The 27136-nt window shown below is 43.1% G+C and overlaps 1 protein-coding gene across 3 annotated transcripts in view; it reads right to left on the bottom strand.

Annotated features, from left to right (window-relative positions):
• Positions 1–943: 943 nt before the first annotated feature.
• Positions 944–27136, bottom strand: part of LOC106560826 (activating signal cointegrator 1 complex subunit 1) — a 32584-nt gene continuing 6391 nt past the window's right edge. The window contains exons 7-10 of one of the 3 annotated variants that reach the window (XM_082964973.1): positions 26474–26598; positions 19444–19511; positions 13889–14032; positions 944–1219 (exon numbers count right to left, since the gene is read on the bottom strand). In XM_082964973.1, coding sequence (XP_082821099.1) covers positions 13916–14032; positions 19444–19511; positions 26474–26598 — 310 coding nt within the window. In that variant the 3' untranslated portion in view covers positions 944–1219; positions 13889–13915. Of the gene's footprint in view, positions 1220–13888; positions 14033–19443; positions 19512–26006; positions 26218–26473; positions 26599–27136 lie in introns of those variants that run through there. The other 2 variants (XM_082964972.1, XM_082964971.1) reach the window with 2 other exon arrangements.

Genomic DNA, 27136 nt, shown 5'->3' with positions numbered 1-27136 from the left:
TCTCTTATAGTAAACACACATTGTCTATGAAAAGCCACACCTAACAACAAGCACTGAGTCCTGTCAGCCAGCCAATTCATTATGAAAAGCCACACCTAACAACAAGCGTTGAGTCCTGTCAGCCAGCCAATTCATTATGAAAAGCCACACCTAACAACAAGCGTTGAGTCCTGTCAGCCAGCCAATTCATTATGAAAAGCCACACCTAACAACAAGCGTTGAGTCCTGTCAGCCAGCCAATTCATTATGAAAAGATTAACATGCACAAGTTTGAATAATTTGTCTGTTTATTATAAAAATATTTTTTACAGATTAATCCCATATCACAATAGTGGAACCTTATGCCATAGAGGGAAAAAATATCAGAGCCAAATGTTAAACCAATGTGTCATTAACCCAATGTGTCATTATTAATTATTAATCCAATGTGTCATTATTAACGCAATGTGTCATTATTAATCCAATGTGTCATTATTAATTATTAACCCAATGTGTCATTAATCCAATGTGTCATTATTAACCCAATGTGTCATTATTAATCCAATGTGTCATTATTAACCCAATGTGTCATTAACCCAATGTGTCATTAACCCAATGTGTCATTATTAATCCAATGTGTCATTAACCCAATGTGTCATTATTAATCCAATGTGTCATTATTAACCCAATGTGTCATTAACCCAATGTGTCATTAACCCAATGTGTCATTATTAACCCAATGTGTCATTAACCCAATGTGTCATTAACCCAATGTGTCATTAACCCAATGTGTCATTAACCCAATCTGTCATTAACCCAATGTGTCATTATTAACCCAATGTGTCATTATTAACCCAATGTGTCATTATTAACCCAATGTGTCATTATTAACCCAATGTGTCATTATTAACCCAATGTGTCATTAACCCAATGTGTCAATAATATAATCACGTTGTTTTCAGGCCTTCAACTCCAGTTGAAATGTAAACACTTCAGGAAGACAAGTTTTTAGCAGGAAGCATGTGACTGGGGGAGATGGAGCACGATGTCCCACGGAAATGAATGACAGCATTTTATGACACAATTCCATTGGCATTTGATTGCCACTGGCATCTCCACGCCTGCAGCCAAGTCCATGGTGACAGAGACACCCTAGAGTTTCTGACATGTCCACCTTGTAACCCTGTCATTCATCTCTGCAGGTCCAGTCCACCTTGAAGCTTCATCGTTCACCTCTGACCTGCGAGACACAATCAACATCTGCTTGAACAGAACAGTAAAAGGTGCAGAGGAAACATTAAATGGACTCAACATTAAAGTGGAACATTTCTGACTCACACATTATAGCAACAATGGCTCTGAGTGACCTCCACAGCAAATGAGAAATACATCAGTGGCTATGTCCCAAATGGCACCCTATTCCCTATATAGTGCACTACTATGATCCCCATGCTATAGGTCCCGGTCAAAAGTAGTGCACTATATAGGGAATAGGTTGCCATTTGGAGCGTAGCCTCAGTGACTCATAATGCTGCTGGGCTGTGGTGGAGAACCAACCAATGCTGTTAGAATATTCTAGACAGGGGGAGAATACTAAGTCTGACTGAAGAAAGTGTCTAATAAGTCATCTTAACTGGCTTACTGGCTGCAAGTAGGGGTTACTCTAAATATGTAGATTTAATTCAATTGGTTTCAAACTGGGTCACATGGCTATTAAACGTGCCAAGTTAAAGAGCAGAGGAAGCCAGTCTGAAGTTACAGAGCAGAGGAAGCCAGTCTGAAGTTAGAGAGGAGAGGAAGCCAGTCTGAAGTTACAGAGCAGAGGAAGCCAGTCTGAAGTTACAGAGCAGAGGAAGCCAGTCTGACGTTACAGAGCAGAGGAAGCCAGTCTGAAGTTACAGAGCAGAGGAAGCCAGTCTGAAGTTACAGAGCAGAGGAAGCCAGTCTGAAGTTACAGAGCAGAGGAAGCCAGTCTGAAGTTACAGAGCAGAGGAAGCCAGTCTGAAGTTACAGAGCAGAGGAAGCCAGTCTGAAGTTACAGAGCAGAGGAAGCCAGTCTGAAGTTACAGAGCAGAGGAAGCCAGTCTGAAGTTACAGAGGAGAGGAAGCCAGTCTGAAGTTACAGAGCAGAGGAAGCCAGTCTGAAGTTACAGAGCAGAGGAAGCCAGTCTGACGTTACAGAGCAGAGGAAGCCAGTCTGAAGTTACAGAGCAGAGGAAGCCAGTCTGAAGTTACAGAGCAGAGGAAGCCAGTCTGAAGTTACAGAGCAGAGGAAGCCAGTCTGAAGTTACAGAGCAGAGGAAGCCAGTCTGACGTTACAGAGCAGAGGAAGCCAGTCTGAAGTTACAGAGCAGAGGAAGCCAGTCTGAAGTTAGAGAGGAGAGGAAGCCAGTCTGAAGTTAGAGAGGAGAGGAAGCCAGTCTGAAGTTAGAGAGGAGAGGAAGCCAACTTAACAACTGTGGGAAGCATTGGAGTCAACATGGGCTAGCATCACTGTGGAATGCTTTCGACACCTTGTAGAGTCCATGCCCTGATGATTTGAGTCTGTTCTGAGGGCAAAATGGGGTGCAACTCAATATTAGGAAAGTGTTCCTGATGTTTTGTACACTCAGTGTCGATAAGCCCTATAACTGTAAAGAAACATGGTTATGTCTATTGTCTCTACAACTGTAAAGAAACATGTTGTGTCTATTGTTTCTACAACTGTAAAGAAACATCGTTATGTGTTGTCTCTACAACTGTAAAGAAACATGGTTATGTCTATTGTCTCTACAACTGTAAAGAAAAATGGTTATGTCTATTGTCTCTACAACTGTAAAGAAACATGGTTATGTCTATTGTCTCTACAACTGTAAAGAAACATGGTTATGTCTATTGTCTCTACAACTGTAAAGAAACATGGTTATGTCTATTGTCTCTACAACTGTAAAGAAACATGGTTATGTCTATTGTCTCTACAACTGTAAAGAAACATGGTTGTGTCTATTGTTTCTACAACTGTAAAGAAACATGGTTATGTGTTGTCTCTACAACTGTAAAGAAACATGGTTATGTCTATTGTCTCTACAACTGTAAAGAAACATGGTTATGTCTATTGTCTCTACAACTGTAAAGAAACATGGTTGTGTCTATTGTCTCTACAACTGTAAAGAAACATGGTTGTGTCTATTGTCTCTAACTGTAAAGAAACATGGCTGTGTCTGTCTCTACAACTGTAAAGAAACATGGTCATGTGTATTGTCTCTACAACTGTAAAGAAACATGGTTGTGTCTATTGTCTCTATAACTGTAAAGAAACATGGTTGTGTCTATTGTCTAACTGTCTCTAACTTCTCTCTCTGTGTGGATAGATTACAGGGTAAACATGGTTATTCTCTCTCTGTGTGGATAGATTACAGGGTAAACATGGTTCTTCTCTCTCTGTGTGGTACCGATTGCAGGTTAAACATGGTTCTTCTCTCTCTGTGTGGATAGATTACAGGGTAAACATGGTTCTTCTCTCTCTGTGTGGATAGATTGCAGGGTAAACATGGTTCTTCTCTCTCTGTGTGGATAGATTACAGGGTAAACATGGTTATTCTCTCTCTGTGTGGATAGATTACAGGGTAAACATGGTTCTTCTCTCTCTGTGTGGATAGATTACAGGGTAAACATGGTTCTTCTCTCTCTGTGTGGATAGATTACAGGGTAAACATGGTTCTTCTCTCTCTGTGTGGATAGATTGCAGGGTAAACATGGGACTTCTCTCTCTGTGTGGATAGATTACATGTTAAACATGGTTCTTCTCTATCTGTGTGGATAGATTACAGGGTAAACATGGTTCTTCTCTCTCTGTGTGGATAGATTACATGTTAAACATGGTTATTCTCTCTCTGTGTGGATAGATTGCAGGTTAAACATGGTTTTTCTCTGTGTGGATAGATTACAGGGTAAACATGGTTCTTCTCTCTGTGTGGATAGATTACAGGGTAAACATGGTTCTTCTCTCTCTGTGTGGATAGATTACAGGGTAAACATGGTTCTTCTCTCTCTGTGTGGATAGATTACAGGGTAAACATGGTTATTCTCTCTCTGTGTGGATAGATTACAGGGTAAACATGGTTCTTCTCTCTCTGTGTGGATAGATTACATGTTAAACATGGTTATTCTCTCTCTGTGTGGATAGATTACAGGGTAAACATGGTTATTCTCTCTCTGTGTGGATAGATTACATGTTAAACATGGTTATTCTCTCTCTGTGTGGATAGATTACAGGGTAAACATGGTTATTCTCTCTCTGTGTGGATAGATTACAGGGTAAACATGGTTCTTCTCTCTCTGTGTGGATAGATTACAGGGTAAACATGGTTCTTCTCTCTCTGTGTGGATAGATTACAGGGTAAACATGGTTCTTCTCTCTCTGTGTGGATAGATTACAGGGTAAACATGGTTATTCTCTCTCTGTGTGGATAGATTACAGGGTAAACATGGTTCTTCTCTCTCTGTGTGGATAGATTACAGGGTAAACATGGTTCTTCTCTCTCTGTGTGGATAGATTACAGGGTAAACATGGTTCTTCTCTCTCTGTGTGGATAGATTACAGGGTAAACATGGTTCTTCTCTCTCTGTGTGGATAGATTACAGGGTAAACATGGTTCTTCTCTCTCTGTGTGGATAGATTACAGGGTAAACATGGTTCTTCTCTCTCTGTGTGTATAGATTACAGGGTAAACAGACATTGACAGCAGCAGAGCCCCCTCCAGACTCCCTCAGCATGTCATCTGCCTGCCTCAGCTACCTCTCTGAGTGTGTGTGTGTGTGTGTGAGTGGTCTGTTTATCTGTGAGTGGTGTGTTTCTCTCTCTGTGTCTGTCTTTCTGTTTGCATCGACTGTCCATCACATCAGGGTGTCTCTCTGGGCTTTTTAACCACACTGATTGGTTAGAGATGTAATTGACTGTCTCCTAGCTGAATGTCACATAAAACAAATCAAAACAACAATCGCTGAACGGAGGGGAGGAAGGTGCCCTGTCTCATATTCCACAGGTAATGATATCTAACAAACACCACAAGACATTTCCCTTCATGACAGCAGCAGCTGTCGTTGCCGTGCGCCTGTCTAGCACTTTGAGAAACCATCTAACAATCTATCCACAGAGCTTTACGAATATGCTTTAACGTTTAACAGTCAAACAATAGAAAACAAACACAAAAACATCTCATCATTTAAGCAGGTTAATGTTATGTTAGCACCTGACTTTGAGAGGTACGACGCACAACTAAAACCATGTCAGCAATTCTCTGTCTGTCTGTCTGTCTGTCTGTCTGTCTGTCTGTCTGTCTGTCTGTCTGTCTGTCTGTCTGTCTGTCTGTCTGTCTGTCTGTCTGTAAAATCTGTGGTGTTGATGCCATTAGCAGTTTAAAGGTAGGACCGACCACTTAATGGAAAATGTTCCTCTGACCTTAAAAATGGATTAACGGCTAAATCAATTTCCTGTGTGCTGCTCCAGCCACTTGAAGCATGTAACTAACTGTATCTGCACTTTTCAAAGGTCAAACGTCTTTTAAACGTCTTCTGCCTTTTCCTTTCCTACACGCTTCAAGTTAGAACCAATTCTACACATTTTTCAAATGAGATTTGGGAACTTTCTAAGTACAATGTCAGAAATGTACAGGATGGTTTTGAATGACAACATCCTAAACATTTGGGGATAAAAAGCCAGAAGGTATCTCAGTGGATTGGCTGACGTCACTGTGTGGATGACAATAATACGCTACTTCTCCTAACTTGGTATGAAATGTAATATGTCACTTGGGTATAGAACAATATTTAGATAGTGTTTTTGGGATATTCAAAGAGAAACAAGACAAACTTCAGAAACTAAAATAGATTGAATACTTGTTAGAATTTGATGAAGACATTATTATAATGGGTTTTTAATTCTTGTTAGAATTTGATGAAGACATTCTTATAATGGATTTTTCATTCTTGTTAGAATTTGATGAAGATATTCTTATAATGGATTTTCCATTCTAAATGAAAATCAGAAGAAGTGGATTTAATCTTTGATAGTTTAGTGCAGTATTTGTAATTATCCTAGTCTTAAAGAAGGATAGGGGATTGATTTGCCCACGTCACTATTTTCAATAATCCATTGGTTTCTTTTTGCTCTACGAAGCAGAAACGGAGAGCTGTCAACGGATAGAGGAAGATCCCTCGTCTCCTGGGGAAAGAAAAGGCTGTTTTCTCCCCATCAGCAGATGTGTTGACGTCTGTCCTGTTAGACATGACCTGTAGGAACTAGACGTTACTCCACGGACGCTGATGCAGCAGGAAAAATACATTTCTCCATTGGAGGCAGATATAGAGCATCAGTGATGCTTTAGGTGAAACCCCAAGCAACATCTTTATGATCTAATACTACATTTATGTAATAATAACAATAAATACTTCATAAATGTTTTATTCTGATTAGTTTTGAATGGCCCATGAAAACACTACAACAAAGATAGTCAACACCTCGAGACAGACAGACAGACAGACAGACAGACAGACAGACAGACAGACAGACAGACAGACAGACAGACAGACAGACAGACAGACAGACAATAAATTAATATCAAGAATCCATAGAAGAAATGTCTATTGTACCACAAAGTAGCCCTGTCTGAACAGAACTGATTTATCCACAAACTAGCCCTGTCTGAAACAGAACTGATTTATCCACAAAGTAGCCCTGTCTGAAACATAACTGATTTATCCACAAAGTAGCCCTGTCTGAAACAGAACTGATTTATCCACAAAGTAGCCCTGTCTGAAACAGAACTGATTTATCCACAAAGTAGCCCTGTCTGAAACAGAACTGATTTATCCACAAAGTAGCCCTGTCTGAAACAGAACTGATTTATCCACAAACTAGCCCTGTCTGAAACAGAACTGATTTATCCACAAACTAGCCCTGTCTGAAACAGAACTGATTTATCCACAAACTAGCCCTGTCTGAAACAGAACTGATTTATCCACAAAGTAGCCCTGTCTGAAACAGAACTGATTTATCCACAAAGTAGCCCTGTCTGAAACAGAACTGATTTATCCACAAAGTAGCTCTGTCTGAAACAGAACTGATTTATCCACAAACTAGCCCTGTCTGAAACAGAATAGATTTATCCACAAAGTAGCCCTGTCTAAGCAGAACTGATTTATCCACAAAGTAGCCCTGTCTGAAACAGAACTGATTTATCCACAAAGTAGCCCTGTCTGAAACAGAACTGATTTATCCACAAACTAGCCCTGTCTGAAACAGAATAGATTTATCCACAAAGTAGCCCTGTCTGAACAGAACTGATTTATCCACAAAGTAGCCCTGTCTGAACAGAACTGATTTATCCAAAGTAGCCCTGTCTGAAACAGAACTGATTTATCCACAAAGTATCCCTGTCTGAACAGAAATGATTTATCCACAAACTAGCCCTGTCTGAAACAGAACTGATTTATCCACAAAGTAGCCCTGTCTGAAACAGAACTGATTTATCCACAAAGTAACCCTGTCTGAACAGAACTGATTTATCCACAAAGTAGCCCTGTCTGAAACATAACTGATTTATCCACAAAGTAGCCCTGTCTAAGCAGAACTGATTTATCCACAAAGTAGCCCTGTCTAAGCAGAACTGATTTATCCACAAAGTAGCCCTGTCTGAAACAGAACTGATTTATCCACAAAGTAGCCCTGTCTGAAACAGAACTGATTTATCCACAAAGTATCCCTGTCTGAAACAGAACTGATTTATCCACAAAGTAGCCCTGTCTGAAACAGAACTGATTTATCCACAAAGTAACCCTGTCTGAAACAGAACTGATTTATCCACAAACTAGCCCTGTCTGAAACAGAACTGATTTATCCACAAAGTAGCCCTGTCTGAACATAACTGATTTATCCAAAGTAGCCCTGACTGAAACAGAATTGATTTATCCACAAAGTATCCCTGTCTGAAACAGAACTGATTTATCCACAAAGTATCCCTGTCTGAAACAGAACTGATTAATCCACAAAGTATTCCTGTCTGAACAGAACTGATTTATCCACAAACTAGCCCTGTCTGAAACATAACTGATTTATCCACAAACTAGCCCTGTCTGAAACAGAACTGATTTATCCACAAAGTAGCCCTGTCTGAACAGAACTGATTTATCCACAAAGTAGCCCTGTCTGAACAGAACTGATTTATCCACAAAGTAGCCCTGTCTGAAACAGAACTGATTTATCCACAAAGTAGCCCTGTCTAAGCAGAACTGATTTATCCACAAAGTATCCCTGTCTGAAACAGAACTGATTTATCCACAAAGTAGCCCTGTCTGAAACAGAACTGATTTATCCACAAAGTAGCCCTGTCTGAAACAGAACTGATTTATCCACAAAGTAGCCCTGTCTGAAACAGAACTGATTTATCCACAAAGTAGCCCTGTCTGAAACAGAACTGATTTATCCACAAAGTATCCCTGTCTGAAACATAACTGATTTATCCACAAAGTATCCCTGTCTGAAACAGAACTGATTTATCCACAAAGTAGCCCTGTCTGAAACAGAACTGGTTTATCCACAAAGTAGCCCTGTCTGAACATAACGGATTTATCCACAAAGTAGCCCTTTCTGAACAGAACTGATTTATCCACAAAGTAGCCCTGTCTGAACAGAACTGATTTATCCACAAAGTAGCCCTGTCTGAAACAGAACTGATTTATCCACAAACTAGCCCTGTCTGAAACAGAACTGATTTATCCACAAAGTAGCCCTGTCTGAACAGAACTGATTTATCCACAAAGTAGCCCTGTCTGAACATAACGGATTTATCCACAAAGTAGCCCTTTCTGAACAGAACTGATTTATCCACAAAGTAGCCCTGTCTGAACAGAACTGATTTATCCACAAAGTAGCCCTGTCTGAACAGAACTGATTTATCCAAAGTAGCCCTGTCTGAAACAGAACTGATTTATCCACAAAGTATCCCTGTCTGAACAGAAATGATTTATCCACAAACTAGCCCTGTCTGAAACAGAACTGATTTATCCACAAAGTAGCCCTGTCTGAAACAGAACTGATTTATCCACAAAGTAGCCCTGTCTGAACAGAACTGATTTATCCACAAAGTAGCCCTGTCTGAAACATAACTGATTTATCCACAAAGTAGCCCTGTCTAAGCAGAACTGATTTATCCACAAAGTAGCCCTGTCTAAGCAGAACTGATTTATCCACAAAGTATCCCTGTCTGAAACAGAACTGATTTATCCACAAAGTATCCCTGTCTGAAACAGAACTGATTTATCCACAAAGTAGCCCTGTCTGAAACAGAACTGATTTATCCACAAAGTATCCCTGTCTGAAACAGAACTGATTTATCCACAAAGTAGCCTGTCTAAGCAGAACTGATTTATCCACAAAGTAGCCCTATCTGAAACAGAACTGATTTATCCACAAAGTAGCCCTGTCTGAAACAGAACTGATTTATCCACAAACTAGCCCTGTCTGAAACAGAACTGATTTATCCACAAACTAGCCCTGTCTGAAACAGAACTGATTTATCCACAAAGTAGCCCTGTCTGAACATAACTGATTTATCCAAAGTAGCCCTGACTGAAACAGAACTGATTTATCCACAAAGTATCCCTGTCTGAAACAGAACTGATTTATCCACAAAGTATCCCTGTCTGAAACAGAACTGATTAATCCACAAAGTATTCCTGTCTGAACAGAACTGATTTATCCACAAACTAGCCCTGTCTGAAACATAACTGATTTATCCACAAACTAGCCCTGTCTGAAACAGAACTGATTTATCCACAAAGTAGCCCTGTCTGAACAGAACTGATTTATCCACAAAGTAGCCCTGTCTGAACAGAACTGATTTATCCACAAAGTAGCCCTGTCTGAAACAGAACTGATTTATCCACAAAGTAGCCCTGTCTAAGCAGAACTGATTTATCCACAAAGTATCCCTGTCTGAAACAGAACTGATTTATTCACAAAGTAGCCCTGTCTGAAACAGAACTGATTTATCCACAAAGTAGCCCTGTCTGAAACAGAACTGATTTATCCACAAAGTAGCCCTGTCTGAAACAGAACTGATTTATCCACAAAGTAGCCCTGTCTGAACAGAACTGATTTATCCACAAAGTAGCCCTGTCTAAGCAGAACTGATTTATCCACAAAGTATCCCTGTCTAAGCAGAACTGATTTATCCACAAAGTAGCCCTGTCTGAACAGAACTGATTTATCCACAAAGTAGCCCTGTCTAAGCAGAACTGATTTATCCACAAAGTATCCCTGTCTGAAACAGAACTGATTTATCCACAAAGTAGCCCTGTCTGAAACAGAACTGATTTATCCACAAAGTATCCCTGTCTGAAACAGAACTGATTTATCCACAAAGTAGCCCTGTCTGAAACAGAACTGATTTATCCACAAAGTAGCCCTGTCTGAAACAGAATTGATTTATCCACAAACTAGCCCTGTCTGAAACAGAACTGATTTATCCACAAACTAGCCCTGTCTGAAACAGAACTGATTTATCCACAAAGTAGCCCTGTCTGAAACAGAACTGATGTATCCACAAAGTAGCCCTGTCTGAAACAGAACTGATGTATCCACAAAGTAGCCCTGTCTGAACAGAACTGAGACATCTAGCGTTACTGAGCAGGACACATGGTCCTGTAGAAACCTCTGGAGCTTCATGTTGGAGCTTCCCACCACAGGAAGCTAACAGCTGGCTAATTAGAAAGGAGATGTAGAGATGCTCAGTGAGATGCTCAGTCAGGCTGCAGTCAGTGGCACACAAGTCTACTGTAGCAAGGAGCCGAATCAACCACCAAAACAACAGGCAGATTTCAACAGATCATAGACCTTAACCCCACCTCACCCTCAACATCCATCTGTACATGATTTACAGTGTCCTGACATGTGGTCTACGCTGTAGTGTCCTGACTCCTGACATGTGGTCTACACTGTAGTGTCCTGACATGTGGTCTACACTGTAGTGTCCTGACTCCTGACATGTGGTCTACGCTGTAGTGTCCTGACATGTGGTCTACACTGTAGTGTCCTGACTCCTGATATGTGGTCTACGCTGTAGTGTCCTGACTCCTGATATGTGGTCTACGCTGTAGTGTCCTGACACGTGGTCTACGCTGTAGTGTCCTGACTCCTGACACGTGGTCTACGCTGTAGTGTCCTGACACGTGGTCTACGCTGTAGTGTCCTGACTCCTGACACGTGGTCTACGCTGTAGTGTCCTGACTCCTGACACGTGGTCTACGCTGTAGTGTCCTGACTCCTGACACGTGGTCTACGCTGTAGTGTCCTGACTCCTGACACGTGGTCTACGCTGTAGTGTCCTGACTCCTGACACGTGGTCTCCGCTGTAGTGTCCTGACTCCTGACACGTGGTCTACGCTGTAGTGTCCTGACTCCTGACACGTGGTCTACGCTGTAGTGTCCTGACTCCTGACACGTGGTCTACGCTGTAGTGTCCTGACTCCTGACACGTGGTCTACGCTGTAGTGTCCTGACTCCTGACACGTGGTCTACGCTGTAGTGTCCTGACTCCTGACACGTGGTCTACGCTGTAGTGTCAGGACTGTAGTGTCCTGACTCCTGACACGTGGTCTACGCTGTAGTGTCCTGACTCCTGACACGTGGTCTACGCTGTAGTGTCCTGACTCCTGACACGTGGTCTACGCTGTAGTGTCCTGACTCCTGACACGTGGTCTACGCTGTAGTGTCCTGACTCCTGACATGTGGTCTAGTCATTCCTGGAAACCTTTGCCCAGCACACTACATCCTGAATGACATCTCTCTCTGCGTGTTGCAGTCCTGAACAATTTAATTAACCTGCAAATCAGGCCCTTTCCCCGTCCCTGTATTTACTAGGAGGGTATTATGGATGTTTCCAAGAACGAATAAGACAAGCTCTTGACGGTTTACCTGAGACTGCGGTTTTAATTTCTCCCTTCCTGACAGTAACAAGCCTTAAAAGTAGATAAGTCATTTGCTGCTTTTGACAATACACCATGGCATTTTCTACTGTCTGTCTACATGACACTGAGATCATTCGGTCGGTCGGTCGGTCGGTCTCAGGAGATAGGCAGTGGCTAATTAGGCCATGACTTCGGTCCCAAATGGCACCCTATGGGCCCTGGTCAAAAGAAGTGCACTATACAGGGAATAGGGTGCCATTTGGGCCAAACAGTGCATTTGGAAAGTATTCAGACCCCTTGACTTTGTCCACATTTTGTTATGTTACAGCCTTATTCTAAAATGGATTAAATTATTTATTTTCCTCATCAAACTACACACAATACCCCATAAATATCTAATGCAGGAGTGACTTCAGGACAAGTCTCTGAATGTTCTTGAGTGGTCCAGCCAGAGCCCAGACTTAAACCCGATCGAACATCTCTGGAGAGACCTGAAAATAACTGTGCAGCGACGCTCCCCATCCAACCTGACAGAGCTTGAGAGGATCTGCAGAGAAGAATGGGAGAAACTCTCCAAATACAGGTGTGCCAAGCTTGTAGTGTCATACCCAAGAAGACTCGAGGCTGTAATCGCTGCCAAAGGTGCTACCACAAAGTACTGATTAAAGGGTCTGAATACTTAAGTAAATGGGATATTTCAGGGTTTTATTTTCTTTAGAAAACTTGCAAACATTTCTTAAAACCTGTTTTTGATTAGTCATTATGGGGTATTGTGCTTCTATACCTGCATTGCTTGCCGTTTGGGGTTTTAGGCTGGGTTTCTGTACAGCACTTTGAGATATCAGCTGATGTAAGAAGGGCTTTATAAATACATTTGATTTGATATTGTGTGTAGAATGATGAGGGAAAAACCAATTAACTCCATTTTAGAATAAGGCTGTAACGTAACCAACTGTGGGAAAAGGGTCTGAATACTTTCTGAATGTTTCTCTTCTGTCTCGGAGGCCTCTGTGTGCTGAGGAGGAGGGTTGAACAGATACATTCTACAGACACAACACAGTGCCACAATCAATGTTCTGATGCTCGGTAGGATGGCTGTGTTGGCTGGGGGCATTTACATATCCCTGTCTAATCGTTGCTGTTGACAAGACTCCAGGAAGAAGGACCAATGTGTGTGTGTGTGTGTGTGTGTGTGTGTGTGTGTGTGTGTGTGTGTGTGTGTGTGTTAGCTGCTACAGTATGCTAGTAATGAGTGTCTTTGAGCTGACAAAGCTAGCCAAGTGCACCTGGTGGTAGATATTGCCCTCCTGCATGGCATGCCAAGCAAGCAGCAGGCAGCAGAACATCTCTCTGAGGGCAGGACAGGGGGAAGTGAATGTAGCTGAGCAGAGCAGACTGTGACAGCAGTACAGACAAGGGCAAGACAAGGAGACAGACAACAGCACTGACGGGGAGTGACAGACAACAGCACTGACAGGGGAGTGACAGACAAGAGCCAAGAGCACCGACAGGGGAGTGACAGACAAGAGCACCGACAGGGGAGTGACAGACAACAGCACTGACAGGGGAGTGACAGACAACAACAGTGTCACTGTCGCTCAAAATGACTGCACACACACTGAAGGCAGAATGCTGCCTGCCTCCTCTACAGTATAATAGAGCCTGATAGAGCCCTCTGCTGGCCAACAGTTTGATTTCCTGCCTCCTCTACAGTATAATAGAGCCTGATAGAGCCCTCTGCTGGCCAACAGTAGAGTGCTTTGATCTCCTGCCAGAAGAGGGATTTACGGTTCTGATATTTGAGGAAATTAACCATATTTGCTGAGATTTATCTCGTCTGTCAAACAACTGTCAAAAAAGTTGTAAATTACTTCAAACTGACCACCTAAAATGTACAACAATTTACAGTAAAGGTAATCAGTGTAAAAACCACTGTTGTGTTCTCTCTCAAGCTCCGCTGTACCTGAGTGAACATTCAGGGGAGAGGTGTTCAGGAGAAGTTCAGAAGGCCAGCTGAGGTGTAGAAGCCGGTGCAGTCAGTAGAATACCTCTGGGAAATCTGGACAGCATTCAGATCAAACTCCCCAAAATGGTACGACCCAAAACTCTACATTAAGAACAAGACAATAGAGTTAGAACAGTACTGTTAATCTGAGTGTTATTGTGTATCCCAAATTACACCCTGTTCCCTATATAGTGCACTACTTCTGACCAGAAGAAGTGCACTAGATAGTGAATAGGGAGCCATTTGCGACACACCCTGGGAAACCACTACTAACATTGTTATGTGAATCTCCTGCTTAAACTTGAAGTAGTCCTACATGTCCGTGTTGTGATCTGGAACAGAGTTTGGATGGAAGTTCTGGTTATATAGATACAACTACAGGATAACAAAAACATTACTCTGCTTGAAATTCCACTCCACGACCATCAACAGGATGACAAAACTATGAGCCCTACCTCTCTCAAAGATGGTGTTACTGTGGTTACTAGGGGCTCCCGAGTGACGCAGCGGTCTAAGGTATCACTACAGACCCTGGTTCGATTCCAGGCTGTATCACAGCGATCTAAGGCACTGCATCTCAGTGCTAGAGGCGTCACTACAGACCCTAGTTCCATTCCAGGCTGTATCACATCAGTCTAAGGCACTGCATCTTCAGTGCTAGAGGCATCACTACAGACCCTGGTTCCATTCCAGGCTGTATCACAGCGGTCTAAGGCACTGCATCTCAGTGCTAGAGGTATCACTACAGACCCTGGTTCCATTCCAGGCTGTATCACAGCGGTCTAAGGCACTGCATCTCAGTGCTAGAGGCGTCACTACAGACCCTGGTTCCATTCCAGGCTGTATCACAGCGGTCTAAGGCACTTCATCTTCAGTGCTAGAGGCGTCACTACAGACCCTGGTTCCATTCCAGGCTGTATCACAGCTGTCTAAGGCACTGCATCTCAGTGCTAGAGGCGTCACTACAGACCCTGGTTCCATTCCAGGCTGTATCACAGTGGTCTAAGACACTGCATCTCAGTGCTAGAGGCATCACTACAGACACCCTGGTTCGATTCCAGGCTGTATCACACCGGTCTAAGACACTGCATCTCAGTGCTAGAGGCATCACTACAGACACCCTGGTTCGATTCCAGGCTGTATCACAGCAGTCTAAGGCACTGCATCTCAGTGCTAGAGGTATCACTACAGACCCTGGTTTGATTCCAGGCTGTATCACAGCGGTCTAAGGCACTGCATCTTCAGTGCTAGAGGTATCACTACAGACCCTGGTTCCATTCCAGGCTGTATCACAGCGGTCTAAGACACTGCATCTCAGTGCTAGAGGCATCACTACAGACCCTGGTTCCATTCCAGGCTGTATCACAGCGGTCTAAGGCACTGCATCTTCAGTGCTAGAGGCGTCACTACAGACACCCTAGTTCGATTCCAGGCTGTATCACAACCGGCCGTGACTGGGGAGTCCCATAAGGCGGCTCGCAATTGGCCCAGCGTCGGTCGCGTTTGGCCGATGTAGGCCGTCATTGTAAATAAGATTTTGTTCTTAACTGACTTGCCTAGTTAAATAAAAAGGTGAAACATTATTATTATTTTTTTTATAGGGAACACATGGTACTGCCAGAGACTCTCCAGGGACATTCTTATCATGTTGCTTCTCAAATGGCACCCTATTCCCTGCACTACTTTTGACCAGGGCCCATAGGGTTCTGGTTAAAAGTAGTGCACTATATAGTGACCAGGGCCCATAGGGTTCTGGTTAAAAGTAGTATAGGGAATATAGGGAATAGGGTACACAGTGCCTTCGGAAATTATTCAGACCCCTTGACTTTTACCACATTTTGTTACATTACAGCCTTATTCTAAAACGGATTAAATACAACAGTTTCCTCATCAAATCGACACACAATACCCCATAATGACATCACAATACCCCATAATGACAAGCAAAAACTGTTTTTTAGAAATGTTTCACATAAGTATTCAGAGCCTTTGCTATGAGACTCAAAATTGAGCTCAGATGCATCCTGTTTCCATTGAACCCCATGGTCACTCTGACAGAGCTCCAGAGTTCCTCTGGGGAGATGGGAGAACCTTCCAGAAGGACAACCATCTCTACAGCACTCCACTAATCAGGCATTTATGGTAGAGTGGCCAGACGGAAGCCACTCCTCAGAAAAAGGCACATGACAGCCCACTTGGATATTACATTTGTAAAAAACAAAACACATTTAATATACATTGATTAGATCCTTTCAACTGCCTGAGTCAATACCCCCATAATGTCAAAGTGAAAACATGCTTTTAGAAATGTTTACAAATGTATTGAAAATGAAATACAGAAATATCTAATTTACATAAGTATTTAAACCCCTAAGTTAATACATGTTAGAATCACCCATCGATTACAGCTGTGAGTCTTTCTGGGTAAATCTCTAAGAGCTTTCTACACCTGGATTGTACAATATTTGCACATTCTTTTTAAAAGTCTTCAAGCTCTGTCAAGTTGGTTGTTGATCATTGCTTGACAGCCATTTTCAAGTCTTGCCATAGATTTTCAAGGCGATTTTAGAGTAAACTGTAACTAGGCCACTCAGGAACATTCAATGTCTTCTTGGTAAGCAACTCCTGTGTAGATTTGGACTTGTGTTTTAGGTTTTTGTTCTGCTGAAATGTGAATTTGAACCAGGTTTCCCTCTAGGATTTTGCCTGTGCTTAGCTCTATTCCGTTTATTTTTAAATCATAAACTCCCTAGTCGTTGCCGATGACAAGCATACCCATAACATGATGCAGCCACCACCATGCTTGAAAATATGAAGAGTGGTACTCAGTCATGTTGTATTGGATTGGCCACAAACATAACGCTTTGTATTCAGGACAAAAAGTTCATTTCTTTGCCACATTTTTTGCAGTTTTACTTTATTTCCTTGTTGCAAACAGGATGCATGTTTTGGAATATTTTTATTCTGTACAGGCTTCCTTTTCACTCTGTCAACTAGGTTAGTATTGTGGATTAACTATAATGTTGTTTATCCATCCTCAGTTTTCTCCTATCACAGCCATTAAACTCTGTAACTGTTTTAAAGTCACCATTGACCTCATGGTGAAATCCCTGAGCGGTTTCCTTTCTCTCCGGCAACTGAGTTAGGAAGGACACCTGTATCTTGGTAGTGACTGGGTGTATTGATACACCATCCAAAGTGTAATGAATAACTTCACCATGTTCAAAGGGATATTTAATGTCTGCTTTTCTTTTCTTTTCACCCATCTACCAATAGGTGCCCTTCTTTGCAAGGCATTGGAAAACCTCCCTGGTCTTTGTGGTTGAATCTGTGTTTGAAATTCACTGCTCGACTGAGGGACCTTATACAGATAGTATGTGTGGGTTACAGAGATGAAGTAGTCATTCAAAAATCATGATAAAACACTAAGCACATTTTTACTACTAAAGTTATTTAGACTTGCCATTACATTTACATTTACGTCATTTAGCAGACGCTCGTTTCCTTTTTAATGAATTTGTAAAATAATTCAAAAAACATAATTCCACTTTGACATTCTGAGGTATTGTGTGTAGGCCAGTGACAAATAAAATCTCTATTTAATCTATTTTAAATTCAGGCCATAACACAACAACATGTGGAGAATGTCAAGGGATGTGAATACTTTGTGAAGACACTGATCATTGGACCTAATGAGGAAATGGAGGCTGATTCCCAGTTCTAACAACTCATAACATTCTAAATTCTTAAGTCTAATAAAATGGCATTGATCTTTTCAGTTATGGTTGGTTGGAGGGATCAAACCCAGTGTGTTGGGTTGGCTGGGACTTTAGAGTGGTCTGTCAGGAATATATTTCAGGTCCAATCAACACTCTATTCCAGTGTTTCTTAGTCATGTTCCTGGGGACCCAATAGGTTTGATAATGAGACGATTAGTGGAATCAGGTGTGTAGTGCGAGGGCAAAAACTAAATTGTGCAGTGCATTGGGCCCCCAGGGCTCAGTTTTTCTAAAGTAATCTGGATTTGCCTATTGGATGGTATTAAGTATTAAAAGCATTGACAGACAGACTTTTTCCTTTATTTAATTAGGCAAGTCAGTTAAGAACAAATTCTTATTTACAATGACGGCCTACACCGGCCAAAACCGGACGACGCTGGGCCAATTATTCGCCTCCTTAAGGGACTCCCAATCACGGCCGGTTGTGATACAGCCTGGATTCGAACCTGTAGTGACAGCCTCTAGCACTGAGATGCAGTGCCTTAGACCACTGCGCCACTCAGGAGCCCAAAATGAACAGAACGGTCCCCATTCAAGTCAATTATTAATTCGTTAGATTCATAATATTTATATGTATTTAATCCCATTATATTATATCCTGATAGGCTAAATCCAGATAGATAACTTTGGAAAAACTGGGCCTAGGACTAGAGCACTGCTCTGTTCAGACAGACCACACCAGGAATATACTCTTGTAGTTTTTACATTTTACCACCAGAGGGCGGCTAATCCACATGGAACAGAGCCAGAGGTATTGTTGCATCACCTACCTGACTGGCTACCATCTTACTGACTGAATGAACTGGCTGCCATCTTACTGAATGAATGAACTGTCTACCCTCTTACTGACTGAATGAACTGTCTACCCTCTTACTGACTGAATGATCTGTCTACCCTCTTACTGACTGAATGATCTGTCTACCCTCTTACTGACTGAATGAACTGTCTACCATCTTACTGACTGAATTAACTGTCTACCATCTTACTGACTGAATGAATGAACTGTCTACCATCTTACTGACTGAATGAATGAACTGTCTACCCTCTTACTGACTGAATGAATGAACTGTCTACCCTCTTACTGACTGAATGAACTGTCTACCATCTTACTGACTGAATGAACTGTCTACCCTCTTACTGACTGAATGAACTGTCTACCATCTTACTGACTGAATGAAATGTCTACCCTCTTACTGACTGAATGAACTGTCTACCATCTTACTGACTGAATGAAATGTCTACCCTCTTACTGACTGAATGAACTGTCTACCATCTTACTGACTGAATGAACTGTCTACCATCTTACTGACTGAATGAACTGTCTACCCTCTTACTGACTGAATGAACTGTCTACCATCTTACTGACTGAAGGAACTGTCTACCATCTTACTGACTGAATGAAATGTCTACCCTCTTACTGACTGAATGAGTGTTGCTAAATAAATCTCACTGAGTGAGTGAGTCTGCTAAATCTTACTGTATTATGTAAGCCCCGGAAGGCTTTATGTTTTCCTGGAATGTTCCTATTGCTTCTGTGAATAGTCGTTCCACCCAAAATATTATGGGCGTAATAGTCAAGAATAAAGATAACCGACAAAAACATATTATTGCTAAATATAGGAGAGAAATGATGTCCTATGAGACAGACCTAAGGTTGTATTGTTGAACAGACAACACACTCAGGTAAAAGGTACCACCAGGATGTTTATTTGTTTGGTGTGTTTGACCTCTGACCTTTAATATGTTCCTGGCATCGAAGGCCTCCCGCTCCTTCATGTTCTGCCTTCCTCCTGCGGCTTCGGCTGGAAAACACACAACAAAAGATAGGTAAACCCTGAGCACCGTGGGTAAACCCTGAGCACCGGGGGTAAACCCTGAGCACCGGGGGTAAACCCTGAGCACCGTGGGTAAACCCTGAGCACCGGGGGTAATCCCTGAGCACCGGGGGTAAACCCTGAGCACCGGGGGTAAACCCTGAGCACCGGGGGTAAACCCTGAGCACCGCGTGTAAACTCTGAGCACCGGGGGTAATCCCTGAGCACCGGGGGTAAACCCTGAGCACCGGGGGTAAACCCTGAGCACTGGGGGTAAACCCTGATACTGAGAGCGTTGTCGTTTCCAAAATAGATATATTTGGGTGTTTTTGGAGCCTTTTTTGGTGTTTTATCTGAGCCTCTGCACAACGAGCATGAGGAAGTCTATCGCTGGTGGGGTATATTTCTCACAACCAAGTAAAAAAAGATGTCTGGACACTTAGAACACGTCATTTACATCCAAAATACAGATTTGGTTAACAAAAAGGTGAGCTTTGAAAAAGGTCCTTTGACCCTAATGAACAAAACACACACATCTAGTATATTAGGTGGACAACTCTACTTATAAAATCAAAAATGTGGGTTAACGAGGTTTAGTGGAGTTCACCGTCAACCATACCGTTTATTACAACACCGTTCAAACCAGGTGGATAACCCTATGAACTGTACTGGGAGATATGATCCTAAATGACTCTCTCTCTCTGAAAAACACAAAACAACTGACAGCCTTACCACCACCACCCTGATTTGTCAATGTCCCTGTCTTTTATGTAATAGCTGTGATTCTAACAACATAATGCTGACCATTCATCTGGTATGCAGCAGTGACGTAACTAAAACACTGCATTCTGAGCAATTCCCCTAGTCAACAACAAGAGCAGGCTCTCTCTCTCTCTCTCTCTCTCTCCTCTCTCTCTCTCTCTCTCTCTCTCTCTCTCTCTCTCTCTCTCTCTCTCTCTCTCTCTCTCTCCTCTCTCTCTCTCTCTCTCCTCTCTCTTTTTGCAACAGGGCAGAGTGTTTTCCAACAGCAGTGACAAGGGGTTTCATTCAGTTGGCCGTGGATCAAGTCCAGCCCTAGTTCTTTCACGCATGAGTTTACACAGGGTTGGCCAGCTGAGAGACTGGCCAACAAAACAGGGCTGGCCAGCTGAGAGTGTCCAAGAGCACAGGACAAAGGGAGGGTTCTGTCCAAGAGCACAGGACAAAGGGAGGGGGTCTGTCCAAGAGCACAGGACAAAGGGAGGGTCTGTCCAAGAGCACAGGACAAAGGGAGGGTCTGTCCAAGAGCACAGGACAAAGGGAGGGGGTCTGTCCAAGAGCACAGGACAAAGGGAGGGGGTCTGTCCAAGAGCACAGGACAAAGGGAGGGGGTCTGTCCAAGAGCACAGGACAAAGGGAGGGGGTCTGTCCAAGAGCACAGGACAAAGAGAGGGGGTCTGTCCAAGAGCACAGGACAAAGGGAGGGGGTCTGTCCAAGAGCACAGGACAAAGGGAGGGGGTCTGTCCAAGAGCACAGGACAAAGGGAGGGGTCTGTCCAAGAGCACAGGACAAAGAGAGGGGGTCTGTCCAAGAGCACAGGACAAAGAGAGGGGGTCTGTCCAAGAGCACAGGACAAAGAGAGGGGGTCTGTCCAAGAGCACAGGACAAAGGGAGGGGGTCTGTCCAAGAGCACAGGACAAAGGGAGGGGGTCTGTCCAAGAGCACAGGACAAAGGGAGGGGGTCTGTCCAAGAGCACAGGACAAAGGGAGGGGTCTGTCCAAGAGCACAGGACAAAGAGAGGGGGTCTGTCCAAGAGCACAGGACAAAGAGAGGGGGTCTGTCCAAGAGCACAGGACAAAGAGAGGGGGTCTGTCCAAGAGCACAGGACAAAGAGAGGGTCTGTCCAGAGCACAGGACAAAGAGAGGGGGTCTGTCCAAGAGCACAGGACAAAGAGAGGGGGTCTGTCCAAGAGCACAGGACAAAGGGAGGGTCTGTCCAGAGCACAGGACAAAGAGAGGGTCTGTCCAAGAGCACAGGACAAAGAGAGGGTCTGTCCAGAGCACAGGACAAAGAGAGGGTCTGTCCAGAGCACAGGACAAAGGGAGGGGGTCTGTCCAAGAGCACAGGACAAAGACAGGGTCTGTCCAGAGCACAGGACAAAGAGAGGGTCTGTCCAGAGCACAGGACAAAGGGAGGGTCTGTCCAGAGCACAGGACAAAGAGAGGGTCTGTCCAGAGCACAGGACAAAGGGAGGGTCTGTCCAGAGCGTCCACTAAAACTCTGTTTACTACTTCAGGAACAGGGACTGGGTCGCTCCTCTTCTCAGTTCACTGCAGCTAGCGACTGCAACGAGCTGCAACAAACACTCAAACTGGACAGTTTTATCTCAATCTCTTCATTCAAAGACTCAATCATGGACTCTTACTGAAAGTTGTGGCTGCTTTGCGTGATATATTGTTGTCTCTACCCTCTTGCCCTTTGTGCTGTCTGTGCCCAATAACGTTTGTACCATGTGTTGTGCTGCTACCATGTTGTGCTGCTGCCATGTTGTTGTCATGTGTTGCTGAGAAAAATAAAAATGTTATTTTATTTTTATAAACATTTTTATTTTATAAAAATACATTTTTTATTTCATATATTTTTAATCCTAGCCCCCGTCCTCGCAGGAGGCCTTTTGCCTTTTGGTAGGCCGTCATTGTAAATAAGAATTTGTTCTTAACTGACTTGCCTAGTTAAATAAAGGTTAAATAAAATACATTTAAAAAAAAATGTAAAATCTAGGGGTTGTTGTTGTTGTTATGGTTGTTGCTACATCGTGTTGTTGACATGGGGTGGTGTGTTCAGGTGTCAGTTTGGTTCACTAATGTGATTATGCTGTGACTCCATGTCCATCTTTATGCTGTGACTCCATGTCCATCTTTATGCTGACTGACTCCATGTCCATCTTTATGCTGTGACTCCATGTCCATCTTTATGCTGTGACTCCATGTCCATCTTTATGCTGTGACTCCATGTCCATCTTTATGCTGTGACTCCATGTCCATCTTTATGCTGTGACTCCATGTCCATCTTTATGCTGTGACTCCATGTCCATCTTTATGCTGACTGACTCCATGTCCATCTTTATGCTGACTGACTCCATGTCCATCTTTATGCTGTGACTCCATGTCCATCTTTATGCTGTGACTCCATGTCCATCTTTATGCTGACTGACTCCATGTCCATCTTTATGCTGACTGACTCCATGTCCATCTTTATGCTGTGACTCCATGTCCATCTTTATGCTGACTGACTCCATGTCCATCTTTATGCTGACTGACTCCATGTCCATCTTTATGCTGTGACTCCATGTCCATCTTTATGCTGACTGACTCCATGTCCATCTTTATGCTGACTGACTCCATGTCCATCTTTATGCTGTGACTCCATGTCCATCTTTATGCTGACTGACTCCATGTCCATCTTTATGCTGACTGACTCCATGTCCATCTTTATGCTGTGACTCCATGTCCATCTTTATGCTGACTGACTCCATGTCCATCTTTATGCTGACTGACTCCATGTCCATCTTTATGCTGTGACTCCATGTCCATCTTTATGCTGACTGACTCCATGTCCATCTTTATGCTGACTGACTCCATGTCCATCTTTATGCTGTGACTCCATGTCCATCTTTATGCTGACTGACTCCATGTCCATCTTTATGCTGACTGACTCCATGTCCATCTTTATGCTGTGACTCCATGTCCATCTTTATGCTGACTGACTCCATGTCCATCTTTATGCTGACTGACTCCATGTCCATCTTTATGCTGTGACTCCATGTCCATCTTTATGCTGTGACTCCATGTCCATCTTTATGCTGACTGACTCCATGTCCATCTTTATGCTGACTGACTCCATGTCCATCTTTATGCTGACTGACTCCATGTCCATCTTTATGCTGTGACTCCATGTCCATCTTTATGCTGACTGACTCCATGTCCATCTTTATGCTGACTGACTCCATGTCCATCTTTATGCTGACTGACTCCATGTCCATCTTTATGCTGACTGACTCCATGTCCATCTTTATGCTGACTGACTCCATGTCCATCTTTATGCTGTGACTCCATGTCCATCTTTATGCTGTGACTCCATGTCCATCTTTATGCTGACTGACTCCATGTCCATCTTTATGCTGACTGACTCCATGTCCATCTTTATGCTGTGACTCCATGTCCATCTTTATGCTGTGACTCCATGTCCATCTTTATGCTGACTGACTCCATGTCCATCTTTATGCTGTGACTCCATGTCCATCTTTATGCTGACTGACTCCATGTCCATCTTTATGCTGTGACTCCATGTCCATCTTTATGCTGACTGACTCCATGTCCATCTTTATGCTGACTGACTCCATGTCCATCTTTATGCTGTGACTCCATGTCCATCTTTATGCTGACTGACTCCATGTCCATCTTTATGCTGACTGACTCCATGTCCATCTTTATGCTGTGACTCCATGTCCATCTTTATGCTGTGACTCCATGTCCATCTTTATGCTGACTGACTCCATGTCCATCTTTATGCTGTGACTCCATGTCCATCTTTATGCTGACTGACTCCATGTCCATCTTTATGCTGACTGACTCCATGTCCATCTTTATGCTGACTGACTCCATGTCCATCTTTATGCTGACTGACTCCATGTCCATCTTTATGCTGACTGACTCCATTTCCATCTTTATGCTGACTGACTCCATGTCCATCTTTATGCTGACTGACTCCATGTCCATTTTTATGCTGTGACTCCATGTCCATCTTTATGCTGTGACTCCATGTCCATCTTTATGCTGACTGACTCCATGTCCATCTTTATACTGACTGACTCCATGTCCATCTTTATGCTGTGACTCCATGTCCATCTTTATGCTGTGACTCCATGTCCATCTTTATGCTGACTGACTCCATGTCCATCTTTATGCTGACTGACTCCATGTCCATCTTTATGCTGACTGACTCCATGTCCATCTTTATGCTGACTGACTCCATGTCCATCTTTATGCTGACTGACTCCGAGTCCATCTTTATGCTGACTGACTCCATGTCCATCTTTATGCTGACTGACTCCATGTCCATCTTTATGCTGACTGACTCCATGTCCATCTTTATGCTGACTGACTCCATGTCCATCTTTATGTTGACTGACTCCATGTCCATCTTCATGCTGACTGACTCCATGTCCATCTTTATGCTGACTGACTCCATGTCCATCTTTATGCTGTGACTCCATGTCCATCTTTATGCTGACTGACTCCATGTCCATCTTTATGCTGACTGACTCCATGTCCATCTTTATGCTGACTGACTCCATGTCCATCTTTATGCTGTGACTCCATGTCCATCTTTATGCTGACTGACTCCATGTCCATCTTCATGCTGACTGACTCCATGTCCATCTTTATGCTGTGACTCCATGTCCATCTTTATGCTGTGACTCCATGTCCATCTTTATGCTGACTGACTGTGTCCAGTGACTCTGACTTAATGTCCATCTTTCTGCTGTGACTCCATGTCCATCTTTATGCTGACTGACTCCATGTCCATCTTTATGCTGACTGACTCCATGTCCATCTTTATGCTGACTGACTCCATGTCCATCTTTATGCTGACTGACTCCATGTCCATCTTTATGCTGACTGACTCCGAGTCCATCTTTATGCTGTGACTCCATGTCCATCTTTATGCTGACTGACTCCATGTCCATCTTTATGCTGACTGACTCCATGTCCATCTTTATGCTGACTGACTCCATGTCCATCTTTATGCTGACTGACTCCATGTCCATCTTTATGCTGACTGACTCCATGTCCATCTTTATGCTGTGACTCCATGTCCATCTTTATGCTGACTGACTCCATGTCCATCTTTATGCTGACTGACTCCATGTCCATCTTTATGCTGTGACTCCATGTCCATCTTTATGCTGACTGACTCCATGTCCATCTTTATGCTGACTGACTCCGAGTCCATCTTTATGCTGACTGACTCCGAGTCCATCTTTATGCTGTGACTCCATGTCCATCTTTATGCTGACTGACTGTGTCCAGTGACTCTGACTTAATGTCCATCTTTCTGCTGTGACTCCATGTCCATCTTTATGCTGACTGACTCCATGTCCATCTTTATGCTGACTGACTCCATGTCCATCTTTATGCTGACTGACTCCATGTCCATCTTTATGCTGACTGACTCCATGTCCATCTTTATGCTGACTGACTCCATGTCCATCTTTATGCTGACTGACTCCGAGTCCATCTTTATGCTGTGACTCCATGTCCATCTTTATGCTGACTGACTCCATGTCCATCTTTATGCTGACTGACTCCATGTCCATCTTTATGCTGACTGACTCCATGTCCATCTTTATGCTGACTGACTCCATGTCCATCTTTATGCTGACTGACTCCATGTCCATCTTTATGCTGTGACTCCATGTCCATCTTTATGCTGTGACTCCATGTCCATCTTTATGCTGACTGACTCCGAGTCCATCTTTATGCTGTGACTCCATGTCCATCTTTATGCTGACTGACTCCATGTCCATCTTTATGCTGACTGACTCCATGTCCATCTTTATGCTGACTGACTGTGTCCAGTGGCTCTGACTTAATGTCCATCTTTATGCTGACTGACTGTGTCCAGTGACTCTGACTTAATGTCCATCTTTCTGAGTGGGAGGAGAATGAGGGAAACAGGCTCACATTATTAGGAGGATACTATGGGTCAGTTTTAGACAGTGGAAAGCCTGCTTTGAGAGAACAGTGACACTTATTTAGCATTTTCATTTCAAGTATGTGTGTGTGTGTGTGTGTGTGTGTGTTTGTACTCTAGTAAGGGTCCTTGTTTTCAAGCTGAAGCGCCAATACACATACCTAAACACACATCAGTGATGGCCATCGACAAAACCACTTTCTTCATCCTACCTGAAGCATCCTTCCTGAACAGAGTGTTCAACACTGTGCCGTGCAGTTTCACTCTGTCCCATTCTCTGACCATCAGCCCTGAGGAAACAAAGTGGTCCACCAGCCGCTCCACAATGGCCTGCAGCCTGCACAGCAGTCAACAGACAGTCAACACAAGAGTTAGTTGTTGTTACCTGGGAGCAACCCTCTCACACTGTTGACATCCTAATGATGAACATCATTTTAATCTACTAATTGTCACTCAATCGGTCATTAAATAGTAAACTGTAAAACTACATGCTATTTACAGTGCATTCGTTAAGTACTCAGACCCCTTGACTTTTTCCACATTTTGTTACGTTGCAGACTTATTCTAAAATGGACTAAATCGTTTTTTCCCCCCTTCAACAATCTACACACAATACCCCATAATGACAAAGCAAAAACAGGTTTTTAGAAATGTTTGCAAATGTATTAAAAATGTAAAACTGAAATATAACATTTACATAAGTATTCAGACCCTTTACTCAGCACTTTGTTGAAGCACCTATGGCAGCGATTACAGCCTCAAGTCTTCTTGGGTATGACGCTACAAGCTTGGCACATCTGTATCTGGGGAGTTTCTCCCATTCTTCTCTGCAGATCCTCTCAAGCTCTGTCAGGTTGGATGGGGAGTGTCGCTGC

Source organism: Salmo salar, chromosome 18 (assembly GCF_965601325.2).
Source record: "Salmo salar chromosome 18, fSalSal1, whole genome shotgun sequence".
In the NCBI taxonomy this organism is placed as follows: domain Eukaryota; kingdom Metazoa; phylum Chordata; class Actinopteri; order Salmoniformes; family Salmonidae; genus Salmo; species Salmo salar.
Note: the sequence above shows the minus strand (reverse complement) of the source record. Positions and strands in the feature narration are given on the sequence as shown.